A 17,622-nucleotide genomic window follows, 5' to 3' on the forward strand; every position below is an offset into this window, starting at 1 on the left:
CATTAGATTCTAAATCATACAAATATTTTTGTTTTTATCCACATTCATTAAGAAAAACAATCTCCATCTTTAAACAATCAAATAGTGATATTCATATATATATATATATATAATTTATAATCTTTCCTATTAAAAATCACTTGTTAAAACATATCTTTAATATGAATAATTGTTTTATCTTTGGTCATGTACTTTGAAGGTTGGTCTATGACTTACAGATCCTAGAGAATTTCACTAGTATCAGGTCAATACTTCTACATTAGTTAGACACATATGTTTGACAACCTTCAAACATTTTTTTTCCCGAAATATCATCTAATTACTATGACAAAAAAAATTTAAACATTCATCAAAACTCCTCTTTCATTCCTACGAGATTGCAACAATTTCTATGCAAAATAATGATACATCTCTTTATAAACCAACTTAAAATCCTGATTATTTTTCTTTATAGATTAATGTTAGAGAATAATTTTTGTTTAAAACTAAAATAAGCATCATAAAAAAAAAAATCCTAAAACGAAATGTTTCCGGCAATTTGTAATAGTAATATCATCGTAACAACAATGAATGTTACGGGTATGACAAGGTTATCAAGAAGCTATCATTCTTTCTATGTTTAAATGTCTTGAAATACTATTTTACTTATGCACATGTATTATGTGATTTTAATTTTAAAAAAATAATAATTAATATAAATAGTTGATTAAATTTACCAATGCATAACGTTATATTTAGAATATAAATTAAAGGTAAAAATTAAGAGATGATTTGTTATACATTTATCATTATAAAGAGTATAATAGTAATATACATATGAAAAAAAGTTTTATGAACCTTAAAAAACAACAATGAAACAATAAAATTCTAAATGTCCATTGCTTACATCAAACAGTATCTATCCCGCCATAAACACTCGTAATTTTTTTTGCTGAAATTATAAACTTTGAATCTAAAGACGATTACGTGAGCAAGCAGGTAAAGGGCCATTGCAAGGCGGAGATTCCCGATTTCACTGATTTCACAGTTGCTGCACGGTTTCTTGCTTCTGCTACTGCCTACTTGCATCACTACCTAAAGTTATCTCTCGGTTAGGGTTTCTTCTCCCGCCAATTTTTCTTCTCCATTTCAGTTCCCAAATCATAACTAACCCTAGGGTTCACAGTTTCACGGTTTCACTCTGAACGGAACCATGCCGTCGCTCCTCTCTCCGGGGAGAATCCACTGTCTGGAGGTGGACAATTTCAAGTCCTACAAGGGCTTCCAAATGATCGGCCCCTTCTACGACTTCACTGCCGTCATCGGCCCCAACGGCGCTGGTAAGTCCAACCTCATGGACGCCATCAGCTTCGTCCTCGGCGTCCGCACCGGCCAGCTCCGCGGTGCGCAGCTCAAGGACCTCATCTACGCCCTCGACGACCGTGAGAAGGACCAGAAGGGTCGCCGAGCCTTCGTCCGCCTCGTCTACCACCTTGCCAACTCCACTGAGATCAGATTCACCCGCACCATCACCAGCGCCGGCTCCAGCGAGTACCGCATCGATGACACCCTTGTCAATTGGGACGCCTATAACAACAGACTCAAGTCCCTCGGCATCCTCATCAAAGCTCGCAATTTCTTGGTCTTTCAGGTTCTGCTTCAATATTTCTCCTGTTTATGTCATTGACATTTATAGAAGAAACTTATGGATTAAGTTCTCGGAAAAGTAAAGGTGCATACGAATAAATATAAAAAAATTATGGAGTTTAGAACCTTAAAATCCCCAAAAGCTAAGGTGCATATAGGATTTATTTTGACAACTTTTTCATTAACACTTGATACTTCTAAAAAGGGAAAAATAAGAAGAAAACATTGAATGGGTTTATCTGTAACTAAAATTATTCTGTGCACAAGTTAAAACTTTTTTTTTTTGAAAATTTACATTAGTGAACTTTTCCAATTTAACTAATTTTAAATTATGGAAAAACTCATTTCATTTTGTTCTTATTTTTCTTTCTTATAATAGCTGTCCCAAGTAGGGGATGTTCTATCATAGACTACCCAAACTGAAACCTTGTTAGGGTCATTTAGTTGAACCCGTAGCCAATCTAATTAAGACCCGGAAAAATTGGAGCAAGACTGGGTTGACCTGATTTTTGAACATAATATATGAATATTAATATTATGTATAATTTAATCGTAAGATTAAAGAAGCATATAGTTACAATTTTATATTTTACAACATATTTCAATATTTATAATACTAATATAAATATAATGTCGTGTTTTCCAAAACATTATCTAAGTGAAAATATTGTATCACTAATGCATAATTTTTGAAAATATAATACTTTTAAAGAAATATAGGACTTGGGACCAGGTTGGAACGAGTTGAAGCACAACCAAAACCCGTCTTAAAGTTCCTTGGGTCTAATCTTCTAACGGGAATCCGTCCAAATTAACTTTGAGTTGGGATGGGTCAATGGACAGGGTCAGATATCATGAACACCCCTCGCTACTGGATCTAAAAATGCTATAGTGCGATAACGGATCATGGGATAATAACTATGCTTAAATTTTTTAAATATAGTTTATGTTTATGTTATGTTATATGCATATAAGTTGTAAAAATAATTAAAAAATACTAAACATTCATGACATTCATAAATATCCATAATTAACAATAAAAAATAATAGGTATACGTATAGGTATCTTAAACAAAATGTACTACTAAATATCAATAGAAGTAAAATCTAAGCTACTTAGATAGGAATAGTCAATTGTCATCTCTTTTAAGTCTCATGTCTTATTTTTTTTTTGAAATTAAAATCCTAGATAGCCCTTAAAAAGGCCCTTGCCTTTATTCAAAGGGCTTTTTAGGAAACAACACATAGTGAGGATCCTATTTGCTGCAGCTGCTATTTGGTCCACTACTGGCAATACACTTAAACTCTATGCTATGGTGGTTCTACTAGTGACAGTTCTGCTTCCGCATTATAACAACGATGATTAAAACTTTGTACAGAAGTTTATCTAAATATGACTTAAATTTGTTACTGATCTTAAATTGACAATGCTAAGTTTCACAGGGTGATGTCGAGTCCATTGCATCGAAGAATCCCAAAGAACTCACTGCACTGGTGGAGCAGATATCTGGCTCTGATGAGTGCAAGAGGGACTATGAACAGTTTGAAGAGGAAAAAGGCACTGCTGAAGAAAAATCAGCGCTTGCTTATCAGAAGAAGAAGACTGTGGTTATGGAAAGAAAGCAGAAGAAAGAACAGAAGGAAGAAGCAGAGAAGCATCTCCGCCTGCTACAAGAACTGGTAATAGATCTGTCTTGATGTATGTGTGTTTGTGTGCACTATGTACGTGTGTAGGTTGCCTGCAGCTACAATATGCCTGTTTTAGTTTGATGTAGTTCATTGCTTTGTTTACTGTATGCCTTACTATTCTGTTTTGTTTTAATTTTTTTGCCACATGACTCATTAGACCAAGGCATGGGGTACTTCTAGTAACTATAACTAATAGAAAGTAAGAATTTCACCCTTTCCTATTACCGCTCTTACATCAATGCTTCCATGATGTCACTGCTTTTCTGAGTTTTCCACCTTCGTTGCTCCATCTGATCTGGTTGGATACCTGATGGAAATAGTTGATTGGAAGTGGAACTTTTTCTTGAAGATCCAAAGGCTATTGACAACGAATTGAAGGTGACACTTTGAGTGGCCTCTATGATTCCCCTATTTCTGTTTCCCCTTCTTTGAAATTGCTTAAGCTGAAGTAAGGGTATTCTTTCTAATATCTTTGATAAATTAGCTTTATAACTGAATTGGTGGAAAACTGTACCACTACAGTATCTTTAATCCTAGTGTCGCTAGATATTATTTACTTTGAACTGAAGAAAAAATATGATGAAATTCCTAGATTTTGTGCATTTTTCTCTCTTGATCTCGATCAGTCCTATTGTGGCAAGCAATGTTTTCAAGTATTTGTTTTTTTTTTCTCTTGCAGAAATCTATGAAGAGAGAACATTTCTTGTGGCAGTTGTTTAATATACATAATGATTATGTTAAAACAATTAAGGATCTTGAAGATGAGGAGAGAAGTCGTGAAGGTGTTGTTAAAGAGCTGGAAAATTTTGAAAATGAAGCTAGTAAAAAGAAAAAAGAGCAGGCCAAATATCTCAAAGAGATTGCACTGCGGGAAAAGAGAATTAATGAGAAAAACAGCAAGCTTGACAAGAGTGTAAGTATTTTTCCTATACTTTTAAGAATATTGTCATCATAATATTATACTTTACAGCCATTGAATTTTTTACATAGGTTGATTCTATGCTTTACTCATTGAACTTTGTTACTCGCGGTCATATTGATTTTGAAGAAAACTGGATTGGAAATTGCAATTTTAAGGTTTGGAATGTGGTTTTGTTAATCGGGGAATAGTGAGTGGTAAAGATAACAGCTCATGTAGACACAAAAAAGGCATAAAGAGCTGGTAGTACTGAATCATGTAGTTGTAATCCTATTGTTTGTATTTGTTATGCTCTTAGTAGACTGAATTTTATGAAATTATTTCTCTGGTTTTCTTCCCTCCTAGCAGCAGCCCGAGCTTCTGAAGTTAAAGGAGGAAATGACTCGTATCACTTCAAAAATTAAGAAAGGGAAGAAAGAACTTGATAAAAAAAAGGTTGAACGGACGAAGCATGATGCTGATATTGCATTGCTACAGAATGGCATCCAGGATCTTACAGCAAAAATGGTAGAACTTCAGGAAAAGGGACGCGATGTTGGTGATGAGCTTGATTTGCAAGGCAATGATTTGGATGAGTATTTTCGAATGTGAGTGTTTATTTGTTGTAGCTGTTAGCCAATTTTTGTTCTCTCTCTCTCTCTCTATATGTATATATGTATGCTATTTTGTTATTTTTTTTAATTTTTTTTTTAAAAACAAAATACTTGTATTGTGCGGGGTAAACTTCAATGCTAATGAGTTGTGGCATGCACTTAAAATCACGTCTGCCACATTTATTGTGTACTCGTGTTATTTGATTATGCTGGTCTGGAGAGATAATCTGTGTGCTAGACTGTTAGGGATACAAGGTGAAACTATTTTGTCAATTGTGTTTTTTTTTTTTTCTGTTTATTGAAGGAAAGTCCTCTAATTCATGTGGGTTAGAATTGTGCATCAGTTGGAACATGTATTCGTTGTGATTTTGATTGATATCAGCCAAATGTGTATGGTGTTGCTTATGGTATTTTATCACTTCTCATTAGCAGCTTGGCCATGTCTTCTCAATTAGAGCCTTCTGGTAGCACATTTATTCTCATGAGGAATTAAATCTATTTCATTCGACTGAATTTCATCAATTCTATCTTGTGGTAGCACATTTGTTGTCATGAAAAGTTTAAAATGTTAGTATTTAGCAGTTATCATGCATGTTAACTTTTAATTTGCTATTGTTTTTTTTTTTGTGTTGGAACTTGTAACTGCAGCAAAGAGGAAGCTGGGATGAAAACTGCAAAGCTTAGAGAAGAAAAGGAGCTTCTAGATAGGAAACTAAATGCTGATAGTGAAGCTCAAAATAATTTGGAAGAAAATCTTCAACAGTTAAGAAACAGGGAGTCTGAACTGAATTCTCAGGAAGAACAGATGCGAGCAAGGCTTGAAAAAATTCTTGATAATTCTGCAAAAAATAGAACTGGCCTTGAAAACTTGAAAAAAGAACTACGTGTGATGCAGGACAAACATCGTGATTCCAAGTACTTTTATTGAATGTTTCTTTTTTGGAGACTATTAAAGCTTCCTACTGCATATAAGTACATTACTGATGATATTTTTGAAATGTTGTTACTTTTGATCTGCAGGAAAAAGTATGAAAATTTGAGGTTAAAAATTGGTGAAGTAGAAAATCAACTACGTGAATTGAGGGCTGATAGATATGAAAGTGAGAGAGATGTTAGGTTGTCTCAGGCTGTTGAGACTCTGAAACGCCTGTTTCAAGGAGTTCATGGTCGCATGACTGATCTTTGTAGGCCAACAATGAAGAAGTATAACCTTGCTGTTACTGTTGCTATGGGCAAATTTATGGATGCTGTTGTAGTTGACAAGGAGTCAACTGGGAAGGAATGCATCAAGGTCCTAATAAGTTTTCTAATATTCTGTTTGTGCCATTGTACTTTTTTTTGATTGCATGATTACTAAGTCATATTTTAGAACTCACAGACTCCATTTAATGTTGATGGGTTTTTGTTGCTTTTGATCTGAATACCCTTTTTTTCTCTAGTAGTGTTGATTACACAACATTAGACAAAAGGAAAAGAAGCCAAAATTGGTATGGTGATGTATATGCCTAGGAACACTACTTGAGCTCTGAAATAAATATTAAATTTATTATGTACTTCAAATTTGCATGGGAATTTATGTGCTTCATAAACCTTGTTGACTAAGGCTTGAGCATTAAGCTTGTTTGGCACCTCCAAGCTGCTAGACCTTCATTTTGATGCCTTTTCATCCTTGATGACTTTAAAACTTTTGACATGCTGCATCTGTACTGTAATCCCGGTGGATTTTATGTTATGTTTGACATGGTTCTTTGGTTGCGGTAACTAAATTGTTATAATTGCTCCCAAAAGAAGCTTTGGTCTAAAATTGGAAGAAAAATTGCTTCTTATTTCATTAAACTTTTACATAATTGGTGAAAGCCAGAATTTTGGTGTTAAAATTCCAGTTTTGCCTTTTTGAACATTGAACCTCTGTACTTGGTTCCATTTACTTCGTTTTGTTATATTTATTGGTATTGATTTCTTTGCTTTTCAGTATTTAAAAGACCAGAGGCTTCCTCCCCAGACATTTATTCCTCTGGAATCAATTCGGGTGAAGCCAATAATGGAAAGATTGCGCACATTAGGGGGTACAGCTAAACTGGTGTTTGATGTGATTCAATATCCTTTTTCTCTAACCTTGAAGAACTGGTTCTGATTATTTCTGAAAATTTGTAATTTGAATCTGTTCTAATGAAACTGAGCATTTCTTGAAATTTACCTTTGTTACATAGCTTATTTGCAACTTGTTTTGACTAGTTTTAAAAATCAGCAACGTGTGATCTTAACAACTTTGCTTGAAAATTTCTGAATGGGAAGGCAAAAAATTGTCCAGCCATTTTTTAATAAAGTGCTTCCTGCTTTGAGGTCAATGACACTGTGTGATACAACTAGTTGATCTTACCTAGTGGAATAAGGTTGTTATGCTTCATGCTGCATTTGAATTGTATGTTTAAAATCCTACAGGAATGTATAATCTCCTTAGAAAACAAAATCATACAAATGGCGGTTTCTGTGGGTGGAGTAACCTTTTCTGTCATTGTGATGCATTGCATAGAGCTGCTACATCTTAACATCGTCGAAGTTTGCCGGTCATTAGGTTTCTAGTCTCAAACTGTTTACATTGTCCACACTCATCTTCTTGTGTATTGCTCTATGCTTCAGCTTTTGTTATCCATTCTGTTAACTGTTGTAGCTCACTAAAATCAAATCCTCTCCCTAATTGGATATATAATTTGTCAGATTTGCAGATTTTGTTCAGTAATTTCTTCTCATCAAAATGCTATTCTATGTACTGTTGCTTTAAAGAATTCCTTTAAGGTCAGATTCCATTGTTGGATTATAATTAGGTGGTCTATTATTCATGTATTTTCTCTTCTTCACCTTCTCGTGAATACTCCATAATAAAGTGTTTTGTTCATGCTTTTTTGTTGATCTACTTAGTTATACACCTATAACAAGCTAAAAAGTGGTTTAAGTGTTTCACCTTAACTAGTGCAAGTTTGATCCCTCCTTGGAGAAGGCAATTCTCTTTGCTGTTGGGAACACTCTTGTTTGTGATGATCTTGAGGAGGCCAAAATTTTAAGCTGGAGTGGAGAGAGGTTTAAAGGTAAGAAGATTTTTTTTTTCTTTATCCTCTACAGGTTCTTTATGTTCTTACTGACACGCCATTAAAATTTAATGCTAGTACATAGATGTTCCTTTTTGATCCCCATGCATTTTTGCCCTCTGGCTTTTGTTATTTGTACTTTTTTGGCACACAGTTTATAACTTTTAGTGGACTCCATGGTCTCTGCACTTTGAGTTTGTTTATTTTCTAATTTTGTTTCTTATCTAAGTAACCTTTTGGCTTTTGGAGAATAATCCTTTTGTGTACGTATAATGCATGTGATGTAATCCTGGTGCATTTAATACAATCATGATTGTCAGATTGCAAATTAGTTAACGTGTTCTATGGAATTTGATTTGCTTAGTTGTAACTGTGGATGGAATTCTGCTCACAAAATCCGGCACAATGACTGGAGGCACTAGTGGTGGAATGGAGGCAAGGTCAAAACAGTGGGATGACAAGAAAATTGAAGGTTTTTATCATTTTTTAAAATTCAGGTCAAAGCTTGTGCTCCTGCAATAAGCATGTTTTTTTTTTCAGGACTTAATAAAAAGAAAGAGCAGTATGAAACAGAGTTGGAATCGCTAGGATCAATACGAGATATGCACCTTAAAGAGTCTGAAGCATCTGGAAAAATTAGTGGACTTGAGAAGAAAATTCAATATGCAGAGATTGAGAAGGTACAATCAAACACGAAAGCTGCAAATCTTTTGTTGTTCTGGTGCAATCAAGCATGCAATTCTTATTTCTATTTTCTTTTGTGGTTTCATTTCTCTTTTTCTTTGTCCCTGGAATGTTTGATGTTTTTGCTATATGTGTATTGACTCTGAGTTGATGACAGTTTGTATGCACTATGGATCTGTTTAGAAAACTTATTTTTTGGCTTATCTGCTAAATAACTGCTTCTAAAGCATAGTCCTGTCGCAATGGGTTTACCAGAACTGCTTATTGAAATGTATATATGGTGTTTCAAGATCATTTTCATTAGCTATAATTGAAATCTTTTCTAAAGTAAAACAGTTGTGAAAGCTGAATACAAGACTAAGTTAATTTAATGAATTGTCAAAATTTTCATTTTTACATAAGCACTTTCTGGTGTGTCTATCCTAATACTTTTAAGCATATTTTAGATTGTTATCGTGAGAGCAATCAAATAGGAACTTATTTACATTATTTATGCAAATGGGCTTTATGAAATTGTTCCCATGTTCTTGATATAAAGTTTTAACTCAAGCCAAGTCTAGGAACTGTGAAAAAAGTGTAAGCAGTAAGCAATAATTATGGAATTACTTTTCTTGATCTAGAAAAACCTATACATTGGTATTTAAAGGAAAAACGAAATCCTAATAAATGGAAATAAATCTTCAGACATAAAGACTCTAAATCTGAAGCAAATCTGCCAAATAAACTCCTAATCTCAGTATCTTAATTTTAGGGATTTCTTACAAACAAATCTATATTTATTATCCAATCAATCTATATTTATTGTACAGTAAATGTGCAATATTTACACCATATTTCAACACCCCCTCTCAAGATGAGGAATAAATGTCCTCCATTCCCAGCTTGGTTATAAGATAAAGTTTTAGATAGTGTATTATGCAATTGGTCCTAACTAAAACAGTGCTTAACTAAAATGCTTCACACCAGCATGACAAATCTTCAAAATTGCTTATTGGAATATACAATTTCCAATTAGGAAACAATAAAGAATGACCAAGTAAAGCAGGGTTTATGGGAAGTTTGGCTAGTTTATTTTATATGCTTAGGGTGCAAAATTTCACCTGAACTGTAGTAGCACAAATTATACCCTCTTGACAATAATAATTAAAATTGTTTTTTTGCTTTCTTTTAACAACATGCACTGATCAAACGACGGAGGGGCTAATCTATGTATGACTTGATAGTTAATATTTAGTTCTGTGCTTGATATTAAACATTTTTGCATATCTGTAGTTAGATAAATTATAGTTTTTTCTTGGTATGGGTAAGAACCTTTCTACATTGATTACTTTTGTATCTTTTGTTCCATATGGAATATTTCATGTATTTTTATTTTTATGCTTTTAACTTTGTCAGCGAAGCATTGAAGATAAACTTTCAAATCTGAGCCATGAAAAGAAGACAATCAAAGAAAGAATTGAATGTATCAGTCCAGAGCTAAAGAAGGTGGTATTTACATTTCCTGAGTTTCTAGCAATATTCTTGTATATCTGACTGGTTACTTAGTGTTTATGCTATGCAGTTAAATGATGCTGTTAACAAGAGCAATGCAGAAATACGGAAGCTTGAGAGGAGGATAAATGAAATTACTGATAGGATATACAGAGACTTCAGCAAGTCAGTTGGGGTAGCAAACATCCGTGAATATGAAGAAAATCGACTCAAGGCTGCTCAAAATATAGCAGAGGAGAGGCTGAACTTGAGTAGCCAACTTTCAAAATTAAAATATCAGTGAGTTCCTTTTCTTTTACTTAAATTACATCTCTTGCTGTCTGTTTGTTGAGATATATGGTGAAAAGACAAAAATAATCTGTGTATTACAACATATGAGCATATATATATATACATATAAGTCTCAATTATAGAGAAGATACAAAGAGATGGCCAAGGCCTATATATTTAGTTACATTTAACACTCCCCCTTAAGCTGTTGCATACAAATAAACCAGACTTGTTACAAATATAATGAATTCTAGAACCTTGTTTCCATATATAATCTTTTCACGTATAAAGTGACAATCTACCTTAATATATTTAGTCCTCTCTTAATATAGGACAACTTGGTCATCTCAGAAAAGAGTCATTTGTGTGAACTCCCCAAATCAATTCTTTAAGCAACTGTTTGGGCCAAATAAGCTTACATGTGGTAGAGACCATAACTCTATATTATGCTTTTGCATTAGATTTTGCTACTACAATCTGCATCTTGATTTTCCAGGAGATCAAATTGTCCCTTATAAAGACATTATTTGGAGGTGCAAGAGATCCAACCCAACCTGCATCTGAATAACCCATAACACAAGTGTGATTATTGTGACCATAGGGCACCTTTAATATACTTCAGATTGCGAATAATTGTATTCCAATATCCTGTACATGGAGAATGCCAAGATAAGTAACTAGGAGATAATTCAATTTTCCAACTTGTAATTTGTATTTCTCAAGATCAGGAGTGGCTCCTCCCGATTAGGTGGAAGTTTGATATTGTGATCCATGGATGAGTCAATGAGATTGAAATTCGTCCAATTTCATCTAAAATATCCAATGCATACTTCCTTTGGGAAGTGTTGGATTGTGCTACTTAAATCCCCGAGAAATATCTAAGTTTGGCAAGGTATTTTGTTTGAAAATGACAACATGTGTTGACTGTAAGAAGTTATGATAATCACTACCTGTGAGTACAATGTCATCAACATACATTACCAAGTAGATACATCTAACGACTGTGTGACGATAAAACACTGAATGATAAACCTCACATCGAGTCGTACCAAATTATTGGACAATTTCACTGAATTTGCCAAACAATAGGGTAAATCCCTTGTGTCTATTGAACACATAGGGTTATGTTTATATAGGAAAAAGAAACATATGGGCTAAGCCCATTACATAAATATGAGATATCTAACAATATCTCATAATATCAAATAATATCTAATAATATCTAACACTCCCCCTCAAGCTGGTGCATATAGATCATATGTACCCAGCTTGTTACAAATGTAATCAATCCTAGGTCCTCGTAAGGGTTTAGTAAAAATATCTGCTAATTGATTATTTGAATTAACAAACTCAGTCTTGATATCTCCTGATATAATCTTTTCTCGAATGAAATGACAATCAATCTCAATATGTTTTGTCCTTTCATGAAAAACTGGATTTGAGCTAATATGAAGAGCAGCCTGATTATCACATATGAGTGTCATTTGAGTAACCTCTCCAAATTGCAATTCTTTAAGTAACTGTTTAAGCCAAATAAGCTCACAAGTAGCCGAGGCCATAGCTCTATATTCTGCTTCTGCACTAGATCTTGCCACAACACTTTGTTTCTTGCTCTTCCAAGAGATCAAGTTATCACCAATGGAGACACAATAACCAGAAGTTGACCTTCTATCAGATGGAGATCCTGCCCAATCAGCATCTGAATAACAAATGACTTTAGTATGGTTATTATGACCATATAACAAACCTTTTCCAGGAGAGCCTTTAATGTACTTCACTATACGAATGACTGCTTTCCAATGATCTTCACATGGAGAATTAAGAAATTGACTCACCACACTGACTGCAAAGGAAATATCAGGACGAGTAACAGTGAGATAGTTCAATCTTCCAACTAATCTCCTGTACTTCTCAGGATCTGAAAGAGGCTCCCCCTGATTGGGTAGAAGCTTGACGTTGGGATCCATGGGAGTATCAACAGATTTCGAATTCATCAACCCAATTTCCTCCAAAATATCTAATGCGTATTTTCTTTGAGAGATAACAATACCAGTATTGGATTGTGCTACCTCAATCCCCAAGAAATATCTGAGTTTGCCAAGATCTTTGGTCTGAAAGTGTTGACAAAGGTTTTGAGCATGTGTGTGTATATATATATATATATATAAAGAAGATACAAAAGAGATGGGCGCTCATATATTTAGTTACACTTAACTACACGGTTAACTTGACCTACATAATTTACATGCATGGATGCGTTCATGATCTTACATGCAAGTAATATGTTTGTGCATTGCTAAAAGTGTTTTAAATACCGACAACTAGTACATTTCAAAACTACAATCAAATTCGAGGAAACAAAAGATTGATCAAAATGAAAAAGAGGAAAGAGGAAAACTAGAACTTGAGTTCAACCAAGTCTACAATGCCAAGTTCTATTTTTCATTCAGTACTAATTTCTATATAACTGGGAGATAGAAACACTAGTTGGAGGATTATGTGTTGAAGATTAGGTCTGGATAATTGATACAGTGCTTAAGTCTGTAGGTGGTCAGAAAATGTCTGTCCAGGATCTGTTTTACATTAGTAATTCTAGATTCATAATTCTTGTGGTCTGATCCATGGTTCAAATCATGGATTCTGCACTATAGAAGCCTAGAGTAATTTCTTATTTATTGCATCTAAAATAGTAATTCAACTGAAGTTTTTTGTTATGTGAGATTATGGTCATTGTTACATGTACTGTTCTCAATTACCCAAAGTTTCTTTTATTGCATCTCCTTTTATGTTTAGAAGGTTTTCAATTACCTAAGAAAATTGATAGAGAAAAAAATCAAAAGAAAAGAAAACATCTGGAGCTTAACTTTCTGTTTTTTTGCCATTTAGCTAGGTACTCTTGAATTGATTTGCATTCGTTTGTTTGTATTTTTTAAAATTATTCTATAGGTTGGAGTATGAGCAAAATCGGGACATGAGTTCACGAATTCTAGAATTGGAAGCTTCTCTAAGTGCTTTAGAGAAAGATTTAAAACGTGTACAGGATAGAGAGGCTGCAGCGAAGTTAGCAGCTGAGAAGGCTACTGAAGAGGTTAATCAGTTAAAGGAAGAAGTTAAAGGTATATTTGATACCTGTGTTTGCTGTATGATATTGATAGAAAACCATGTGGAATTCTTGTTTTTATTTGGATTTGCTATATTTTATTCTCCTTTTGGATTGGGGATGTTGTTGAGGTGAAAGCTTGGTTATCTGGGTAGGCCCTTCGCCATTTTCTATCTGAAATTGATGGGAACACAGACCCACTATTGCTTCATTTTGTTTATGTTTTCTTCTTTTGGAATCTCATTCTTCAACTGTTCTCTTTCTACTCTTGAAGAGTGGAAATCAAAGTCAGAAGATTGTGAAAAGGAAATCCAAGAGTGGAAGAAGAAAGCTTCTGCAGCCACAACAAACATATCCAAACTTAATCGCCTGATACATTCTAAGGTTAGATGTACAATAATTCTTGTCTCTGGTGAAACTTGTAAGCGAAGTGTAGATAGCCAACATCTTTAGTGTGTTTACAGGAGGCACAGATTGACCAGTTGAATGTGCAAAAGCAGGAAATACTAGAAAAGTGTGAACTTGAACAGATTGACCTCCCGATCATACCAGATCCCATGGATACTGATAGCTCGGTACCAGGTCCACATTTTGATTTTGATGAACTAAGTAGGGCACTGAAAGACACGAGACACTCAGACAGGGGTAAAATTGAGGTAGAATTTAAGCAAAACACTGATGCCTTGGTATCTGAGATTGAAAGAACAGCACCAAATTTGAAGGCATTGGATCAATATGAGGCTCTGGTGGAAAAGGAAAGAGCTGTAACCGAGGAGTTTGAAGCTGTCAGGAAAGAGGAGAGGGAAAAAACACAGAGATTCAATGAGGTTAAGCAGAAAAGGTACAAGTTATTTTAGTTTCATTTTATTATTACTTGTATTTTAATATTAATACATAGCCAATTGTTTATAGTGTGCATGGTTTTGGTGGATGTATCAAAGGAGTCTTAAAATTACATAAGAAATGATGTCAAGAAAATAATTAAATGACTAGTTGTTTGAAATGACTTTTAACAAGTGATTGTATACTGATAAAATATTTAATTATTATTTTGTTGTACAACTTTTATAAAGCCACTTTTTGGGTGTACATAGACTAGGGATTAAAGAGTCTTAGGCTGTAGCTGTTCCTTGATCTGTACTCTTCTCATTTTTTCACACATTAAAGGGATTAAAGAGTCTTAGGCTGTAGGTGTTCCTTGATCTGTACTCTTCTCATTTTTTCACACATTAAAATTACATCAGCTGTGAAATATACTCAGTGATTTTACTCATCTTTAAATTCAAGTTGGTATAAGGTCCCGCTTTGTTGCCTGTCCATCTGCTGCAATCCACTGCTAGCTGTTGCCTAGGGGCACCTGGAGGGGTTTGACCCACCCCAAGAAGTTGCATGACCTGAATCCCAGTCACGTATTCTCATGTCTTGTTCTTCAGCAACTTGTCATGCATTGCCCTCTACCTGCCAAAATCTGTTGGACCACCTCCATTAGACTCATCGGCGTCTTTTGGGCTCGTCTTTGCCCTTGGTTCTGGATTTAAACCTACTTGAAGTTTGGGTGAAATTATTAGGCATAGTTTCTCTCTTTTCTTCTTTTTTCTCCCTATAGTTGTGGGTCTATATGTACTTGAAATGACCTCCATAGGTCCTGGCTTTCTTTCTGTTACTAATACCATTGCAACTGCAAAACTCAATTGGAGAAATTACTTGTTATGGTCTGCTTTAGTGGAGTTGTAGTTTCAACCAAGTGTCTATTTTTCTCTATGCTATACCATTTTGTCAAGGTGTATGAGAACATGTGGATTGATGTAAAATTCCATGTGAGCCCAAAATAGTAGAAAAATCAAATGAAAAATATTCTGCTTTGATCCCGAATGGGACTTCTAGACTGGTTAAAGATTTGATCCACTAATGGGACTTCTTGATTGGTTAAGATTTGATCTTGAATATGATCAAAATCTAGATTCATGGTGCAAAGAATAATGACCATATACAAAATTTTCAACCTCTGCCTGATTTCTTCTAGTGAGTCAGCTTCTAAGAACATTTTTAACTCGTCAACAAATTGACCTTCAACAATGAAAGATTTCATAACATGATCTCTCGGTTTGAGAGATGCCAATTTATGGGAAGAATCATAAAGTTTGTCAATGGCATTTGCGAAGATGCTTCAAGCCTTCTTCCAAAAGGTCAATCTGGTAAGCTTGATGTTTGATAATTCACTTACAAGGTTGGTGATAAGTTTCCTCTGAACATGTATCGTCCTGCATTTCCCGTCAGAATCTCTCTAATGCTCTAATGAAGTACAACCTTTTATTCTTGGGAGTTTTCTTTGCTCTCTATGTTAGAGCTTGTCTTTGAAAATAAAATCTTGTATTGTTGCATTTGATCTGTCTTCTGAAGAAGCTTAAGTGTGATGGATGCAGGTACCAATTGTTCATGGATGCTTTTAACCATATATCTGGTAATATAGATAAAATTTACAAACAACTTACAAAGAGCAATACACATCCACTGGGGGGAACAGCATACCTAAACTTGGAAAATGATGATGATCCATTTCTTCATGGCATCAAGTACACTGCTATGCCCCCAACGAAGCGTTTCCGTGATATGGAGCAGCTATCTGGTGGGGAAAAGACAGTTGCAGCACTTGCATTGCTATTCTCCATCCACAGGTAAGAGTTGTTTGTACAACTTGGATTAGAACATGAATACTTGGTAACTAATGAGTTTGAGTTTTAATAATAAAAATTCATCTAAGCAATATACTGACAGATCTCACATAAAACTATTTTTTTGAGATCTTATGTTCATGTTCCATTGACACTGTTCCCTACTTGCTTCTTGTTTCAGTTATAAGCCTTCACCATTTTTTATATTGGACGAAGTTGATGCTGCGTTAGACAACTTGAATGTTGCCAAGGTTGCTGGCTTTATTCGTTCAAGATCATGCGAAGGGGCAAGGACTAGTCTGGATGCCGATGGGGGAAGTGGTTTTCAGAGTATTGTGATATCACTGAAAGACACTTTTTATGACAAAGCTGAAGCGTTAGTTGGGGTTTACAGAGATTCTGACAGAAGGTAAATTTCTTGATATAAATATTGATTTAAAAAAAAATTTCATTGTGTTGATGGCGGATATACTAACATGGTTTACGCCTTATGCAATGATTTTGCCTTTTGCAGCTGTTCGAGAACCCTCACATTTGATCTGACTAAATACCGGGAGTCCTAATATTCTTCCATAGGGGGTAGCTGAAAGCTGCCTGCTATGTACATAGCAGTCAGAGCTTGGTTGCATTTTTATTTCTTCTCTTAAGGTGGCCAAACTTATTTGTGTATCTGCTTTGGGTTCTTTTTTAAAATTATTGTAAATAGGATTTCATTACTTTTTATGTAGAATACAGTAGCTAGATGTCCTAATTTTCCATCTTGAATTATTTTTTATTCACTAAGCTTTTTTCTCTGACTTGACTTTTGCTTTCTTGTATGTGTGATGTGTACAGCCCTCGTAAAACTCAAATGACCATAAGAACTGAAGCACCTTCATTAACAAAATGAAAGAAGAGGCGAAGTTTGTGAAGTAATTTTGCGAAGAAACACAATTATCGAGGGTAGCGTAAGAGTACAGTAATGTTAATGTTGATCACTTGTACAAGTTTTTTATTTTTAAAATATTAGTTATTTTGATAACATAGTAAGTAACTGCGAGCAACAATTTAAAGTTGAAACATGTGACGATGGGGTTAACTATTTTATTTATTTGTCCTTTGTTTTAAAACGTGAAGTTTTGGTCTTTTATTTTCTAAACCGTATCACAATAAACTCCTCTACTAGCACTGGGAAGAAGTTAACGGTTATGTTGTTAGTGGTGGTTCGTTTTGACCACCGTAATATCTAATTTATAGGGTTCGTTTTGACCGTTAAATCTAGTTAGTGGTGGTTTTGACTATCATACTTGTTCAATCTGATTTCCACCACCATCAAACCTTTTTCTTTTTTTGAAGAGACAGTTTCGACAGTCAGTTACTGACACTTCAAACCTCTTAAAATAATTATCAAAGACCCACACGCTATTTCGTTATAAATATTACAGGTTGTATTGGGAACGTTCCCTATAAATTACTCAGTTTTATTAAAATGCCAATAAGGAAATTAACGCAG

At 34.5% G+C, this 17,622-nt stretch overlaps 1 protein-coding gene across 2 annotated transcripts; it reads left to right on the forward strand.

The window, feature by feature from the left end:
* Positions 1 to 861: 861 nt before the first annotated feature.
* TTN8 (Structural maintenance of chromosomes (SMC) family protein) lies at positions 862 to 17,245 on the forward strand. Of its 2 annotated transcripts, XR_016523142.1 has the most exons (20): positions 862 to 1,090; positions 1,166 to 1,630; positions 3,070 to 3,306; positions 3,995 to 4,228; positions 4,583 to 4,821; positions 5,476 to 5,742; positions 5,848 to 6,118; positions 6,800 to 6,923; positions 7,803 to 7,913; positions 8,278 to 8,385; positions 8,454 to 8,593; positions 9,993 to 10,082; positions 10,159 to 10,367; positions 13,305 to 13,474; positions 13,733 to 13,842; positions 13,923 to 14,299; positions 15,882 to 16,133; positions 16,312 to 16,539; positions 16,645 to 16,778; positions 16,965 to 17,245. XR_016523142.1 is itself a non-coding variant. In XM_068637036.1 (19 exons), exons 2-19 carry the CDS (start codon positions 1,193 to 1,195, stop codon positions 16,691 to 16,693), a joined length of 3,654 nt encoding a protein of 1,217 aa, XP_068493137.1. In that variant the 5' UTR covers positions 862 to 1,090; positions 1,166 to 1,192; the 3' UTR covers positions 16,694 to 16,927. The 2 variants fall into 2 exon arrangements, 1 of the variants encoding a protein (XP_068493137.1); XM_068637036.1 differs by lacking the exon at positions 16,965 to 17,245 and having other exon boundaries at positions 16,645 to 16,927.
* Positions 17,246 to 17,622: the final 377 nt, after the last annotated feature.

This window comes from Phaseolus vulgaris, chromosome 7 (assembly GCF_051622355.1).
Source record: "Phaseolus vulgaris cultivar YP4 chromosome 7, ASM5162235v1, whole genome shotgun sequence".
NCBI classification, from domain to species: domain Eukaryota; kingdom Viridiplantae; phylum Streptophyta; class Magnoliopsida; order Fabales; family Fabaceae; genus Phaseolus; species Phaseolus vulgaris.